Here is a 6,000-nt window from a genome sequence, read left to right as displayed (position 1 = left end):
CACAAGAGCTGTTGTCAATGAAGAGAATGCTGCATCAGAGTAATGGCCGGAAAGAATAAAACACCACCGGTCACGACCTTTGATTCTAGTCTTTTCTGCTCCCTTCTCTTGAATTCTTTACATCATTGTGTAACCACAAATGTTATGTAATGTTTGCAACGGTGCATGTCATTTTTAGACCCAGAGGAAGTGATGATGCAGGTCCAAAAGCCAGTGTGCACTAAATGTAATTTCATTGAATTAAAAATTTGAGAGGCCTGGCTGAGGAAAGCAGTGCCATTCTGGGTAGGAGAACTCTATTGGACTCTGCACTGGCAAGTCCATCTGTGATCAGTATATTGTGCAATCCAATATTCCTCCAATGCTTTTAGCTGATGGTGATTTAAAGGTTCCTCTTTGAAAGGCCAAGGATCTTTACTCCTCTGATGCACCTGCTGCACCACATCATCAAAGAAAGCAGGCCGTTCCATCGGCAGCAGGCTCCCGGTACGCATTACGTAGTTGCAGATCCACTCTCTACCAGATGATGGCGCGATCAGACTTGGGCGGAACAAGCACAGAAGGGGGCTGGATAAAATCCTGCCGGAGCCTGCCAATAACAGCTCGAGTTGCATCCCCGCTCGTACTACAGAGCCACACTGAGGTCTCTGCGCGTATCGCATAGCGTTAGGAAGCTGGCGGACAGAAAGAAGTCTTGCCGTTCTGACTGGATGAATTCACGAGCGCACAGGAAGACGTAAATAAAGATCCGATACGGCGTCGATTGCAAGGACAGCCCGTGCTCCGGATAATTCCTTTAGGTGGCATTAGACTCTCACACAGCCTCATTAAAGGAGCTTGGATCAGTGTTGCTCTCTGCGCTCTTCTCTCCCGCTTGTCAAACCAAAATCCCGAGCAAGCCAACGCTCTTACCTGAAAGGACACGCTTGCTTTGGGTGTGTGTTTGTGCTGTTTCCAACAGGATAATCACTTTCAACAAATACGCACGAGTTACCCATCGTCGCCGAAGTCAAATCACGGGGATTACGTTTGTTTGCAAAGCTCTTGACTGCAGAGACCGTATGTGTGTCCCCCTCCGCTGTGTAGAGAGCAAAGTGCTGATAAATCTCCTGTGACTGGACTCGGGACCTGAGTGAGGAGCTTCTCGGAGCTGCACTTGACAGGAGCGGTTGGGACGAACCAGGACTGACCAAAATTCGCACCTGAGGGGGAAACTGAAAAACCGGCGAAAATGCCTCTTGCACAAATCGCGGAGCCATGGCCCACAATGGAACTAGTGCAGCTCGAAACGGAGGTAAAGAGAGGTGACAGTGTTGGCACTGGGTGCATGGCTTGGGCGGATTTTTTGTGCGTTTTTGCGCATTTTGTTTTCAGATTAAAATAGCCAACATTTGCGTGTGCTTTTTCACGAACAACCCCACATCCACTGTGTTCACCATTCACTACTTTCTATAAAAAGTGATTGAGAGTAAAGTTACTTGAAACGACTGAATAAAATGTGTATTTGTAATTGGGGTAACACAAGTTTTGCAATCAGACTGACTTGTCCATTCAAAAATCTTCACTGATATTCAGGTTTTTGGGAGCGGTAAAAGAACCAATCCAAAGCTTTGCCGGGCTCCCTTAACCAATAGAAAAATGCTTCATTATTATCAGTTCATTTGAGAGCTTTGGATTTCCCTAAAAGTAGCTTAAAGACCCCCACCCCCAGTTTAATTCACCTTCTAGTCAGTCACTGAAGCTCACGATCAATTCAATTGCAAAGCTCAACTCCACAGGGTAGATTAGTTTGTCGTGCCGTGTAAAGGCTCATCTTCACACTCTCTCACTGTTATCACCTCTATAGTGGCTTCTATAGATCGCTGTTTGCGGTATATAGGGTAATCACAGTGGGAGAAGCTGTAGCCTGATTATGGTGGGTGATAGATTTCAAGTCTAAGTTTGACTCTTATAATTTAATGCTAATGAGTTGCAGGTTAAACTGTAAACATTTGTCCGGCATAGTGCACAGAAACAACCTGCTTACACGAGGGAGGATGCCTGCTATCAGATTTGAATGCTATCTGGTGTCCATCTGTAAGCCCTAGGGAGGTGCACACAATATAAAATAAGCTATAAAAAAGTGCACGATACACACCCAAGATGCATGTAAAGCAATATAATCAAAAATGCATGCATATCAGTGTTCAGCATGCTTTTTCCTCATATTTCACTTCAGAACTTATAGAATTAGGGAAATAGTGAGAGAGATTTGTAGCCACAGTGTTGTCCACCCTCCTGTAATTGTGTTGTTGCATTATTATTAATGAGCACTTCAGGTGCTGCTTGCAAGCTACCACATTTATGGTTATGAAGGAAAAAAAATCAGACTGCAATCTAGTCTAGTCTCTCTAGTTTGCTGTGTTTTAAAACAAAACCTGGCTTGTAGTAATGATACTGACAGTAGGCACAGTCTGGTTGTTTGGATTTGCTCTTTTTAATTACCCCTGCAATTAAGTGGGTAAAGTGATGTGATGCTCCTGTTTCAGGTGCCTGATCTCTACAATGAATAGCTTTGTGCATACTACTGCAAGTCTCCTCAATCAGCTTTGCGAGATCTGTCATTTAGAAATGAAGCTCATTTTTCTACCTCTCAGTCTGCATAATCATTCTGATGTGATAGCAGTGGGAATTTAACTTGGTTAGAGAAAATGTGAAGTTGTCTAAATTTGCTCTATTAACCTAACTGCAACACAAGAAATATCCCAGACAGCTTAACAAGTCTTCACAAATTAGACCCCTGCAGTTAATATGAAGATTTAGAAATTGAAAAATCTCCCCCTACAGATTCAGTTACGGCAGTTACTGTTGGAGGAGAGAAATATGAGTCTAAGAGTATAATGAATGGAAAGAAAAGTCTTTGGTTAACATTCAAACAGAGTCATCTTGACATCGTTTGTTCACGAAGGCACCACTATTGACAGTATTCTGCAGCATGTGAGTTGGCTGAGTAGCATATCACAGCTGAACAGATGGTGGTGCAGAGCCTGTGAAGAGTGCTAAGTTTAACGCTGTGAAAATGCCCTGCCTTTGGAACGTGTTATAGTTACAACTCTGTGAATCAAATCTGTGCAATTCCTGGTTTAAAAAAAAGTGTGTGTGTGTGTGTGTGTGTGTGTGTGTGTGTAAAAAATAAAAATAAAAAAAAAATAAAAATCAGGATATATATATATATATATATATATATATATATATATATATATATATATATATATATATATATATATATATATATATATATATATATATAATTTTATATGTATATCTATATTTTGGTGTTTTGTTTTGTTTTTTTGTTTTTTTTATTGTGTTTCAGCGTTGGTTACTGAAATCCAAGATCTGTAATTGGTTAGATCAGACAAACACTGCCAGTCAGGATGGGATCTCTGCCATTTATCTCCACCAACCTACCAACCAGCTGCACACTTTGGTTTCAAATAGCTTTGGGATCAGATTGATTGAGCAGAAAGCTTGAGTTTTAGACAGGAGGCCGTGCCAGTGAACATGCGAGTCATATGGGCAGATGGAACAGACAGAGATACGCACTTTTGGATGATTTAGAAAAAAAAAAAAAGGGAAAAAAAAACCCACACAGAGAATGATGTGCTCTGATACACCAACTGATGGGAAGTCTGTTTTCCCTTCATCACTCATAATAAAAGTACTTGTGTTTGGAGCTCATCACCGTGCCATGAATGGAAATTGGTTAAATTCGCTTTTGTGCTTTATTCTGCGACCAAGCAAGCAAGAGAGAAACGCGTGAAGTGAGCGATTTGGGAAAAAAAGTGTTTGATTGAGACCTTTTATGCCATATCTGTTGTGAATGAACTTCAGTGATTCATCCCTGATAAAGGCACTTTAACAAATATGCTCATGCTGTCCCAGCTGAGTCACTAGCACCTGCATGAGCCCCTGTCACTACTACGTTGAGGCAGGTCCACCAAAAGTTCTGAGTCATGCTTATGTCAGTATTTGGTAATTGTGGATTTCAAATAGAGGAAAAACTGCGCCGATCCAAATGAGTAAATTCCTCCACTCATATTCGACATATTTTCCACGTCGACCTTCTGTTTTGTTTAATTTTTAATTTTTAAGTTCACAAGATTTCCCTCTCGCTTCTGTGTCAGCTCAGGTTTAATAGCTCATAAGTGCGGTGAGATGTTGGCAGAAAGTTGTCATGTACAAGCTGGCCAGGTTGGGTTAGAATGTATTTCAGTCCAGATCTGGGCCCACATCTGTTGGCTTAAAATTAAAATGTAAACATGCGTGTTTATTTATAAGAACTTCTCAAGCCGTGGCTTACAGAGCAGGATTCCACAAGCTTATGTGGCGAAGGAGGTTAAAATAAGTAAGATTGATAGATGGAATGTGTGCTGTTTCCCAGCAAGGTGTGGTCAGCAGTGTGCTGTCAGGTTCTTGAGAGTTCATTTCACATTCATGCTTTGCTGTGTGTGTGTGTGTGTGTGTGTGTGTGTGTGTGTGTGTGTGTGTGTGTGTGTGTGTGTTCGCACTGGCGGGCTTGGCTGCAGCTAATCTGGGTGTGATCTGTGGAGCACCTGAGCACCTGGGAGTGGAGGAAGGCATGTGATAACATAACCCTCAGCTTGATAGGTTCAAAGAAAGATTGTGTTCTAATACCTTTTTTGGTTTTTAGAGGTAAATATTAATCAAGTCACTAAAGTCTGAAGTGTACATTGCACAGCCTCAGCCATACCTGTAGGCAGTAGTGCTACTCTCTATCTTTTTAAGGTTGCCGACTTCTGAAAGGAACTACTTGGCACACAGTAAAAAGGAGAAACACCTATTATCCTTTTTCTGGAACTGACTAGAAGCTGTCAATATTCACTGATGAGATTACGAGAAATTATTTCAGATAGTATTACAGGCATAGAGAATAAGTGGTTATTGTATTTCTTAGTTGCCTAGTTACAGGGCTGTACTGCTCACACTGTAAAACGTGGACTTATCTGTCAAACTCACACAGACCAACAGTGCTCTGAGATTTTTTTTAATTTGCCTAATCATACAGAGTCCTGTGAGAAAAATGTGAATTTCTGCTGTCTGGCTCAGACTTGCTTAACACGTTGGTCTTTAAATCGGTTTACAGCATGCTTGTGGTCTGAATATTTCTCCCATTGCACATTTTTTTGCTTCTGTGTTTGTATTTAAACGGCACACTTTGAGCATATTTATATGCCCTTTTTTGTGTGCCTGTGCTCTCACTAAGGAAACCCACTGGGGGGGAAAAGCACCATTAACTGGGCCACTTGGATCAGCCATGCAGTGCTAATGAGGTTGAAATGTGTTGAGCAGCAACGTCAGAAAGACGATGCGAACCGCACACACAAACTTACACAGTTACATTCACACAAATAGAATCCCCAATCCTGGTACAAACAAAGCTAGCCACACCGATATAGGGAATACCAGAGTAAGGCGGGGAGAGTTCCTTCAAAGTAGCCTGATGTGTCTATTACACCAACAGACTCTGCACTTCCTCAAGATTTCCTTTATCATTCCTTAAACACATCTGGGCCTAACTTTTGACTGTACTTCGCCATTTAATTGCTTCCATTTTTCAGTTTTCTACCCTATCCCCTCACATTACGGCTATTAAAATCTTTATGAGTGGTGCAGTATGGCTAAATTAAATCTCCCCCCCCTTGATCATGATTAAAGTCCAACTTGTAAAAATTCCTGGAGGTGTACAGAGCTGTACTATCCCTGCAATTTAGAAGTACTACTGGAATAAAACTCAAAGCAGAAAATGAGCCATCTCATTCGGTCGGCAGGCACATCCAGTCTTACAGAACGGGAGCGAATGTGTTCTGAGGTATTACAGCGACAGTAAACTAAATCCACAGTCTGCGTGCTTTCTGTCAGAGGGCCTTTTTTTTTTTCTCCTTTCAGCAAACGAGAGTAGCAAAGCTGCTCTGCTGTCGCTGCCTGTGCCTATATCTT

The 6,000-nt window shown here is 41.8% G+C and overlaps 1 protein-coding gene across 1 annotated transcript in view; it reads left to right on the top strand.

The window, feature by feature from the left end:
- The first annotated feature begins 641 nt into the window (after positions 1-641).
- rps6ka1 (ribosomal protein S6 kinase a, polypeptide 1) overlaps positions 642-6,000 on the top strand; it is a 45,313-nt gene continuing 39,954 nt past the window's right edge. Inside the window, exon 1 of the mRNA XM_026152936.2 lies at positions 642-1,294. Coding sequence (XP_026008721.1) covers positions 1,232-1,294 — 63 coding nt within the window. The 5' untranslated portion in view covers positions 642-1,231. The remainder of the gene's footprint in view (positions 1,295-6,000) is intronic.

Source organism: Astatotilapia calliptera, chromosome 19 (assembly GCF_964374335.1).
Source record: "Astatotilapia calliptera chromosome 19, fAstCal68.1, whole genome shotgun sequence".
NCBI lineage: Eukaryota > Metazoa > Chordata > Actinopteri > Cichliformes > Cichlidae > Astatotilapia > Astatotilapia calliptera.
This window is presented reverse-complemented; position numbering and strand designations above follow the sequence as displayed.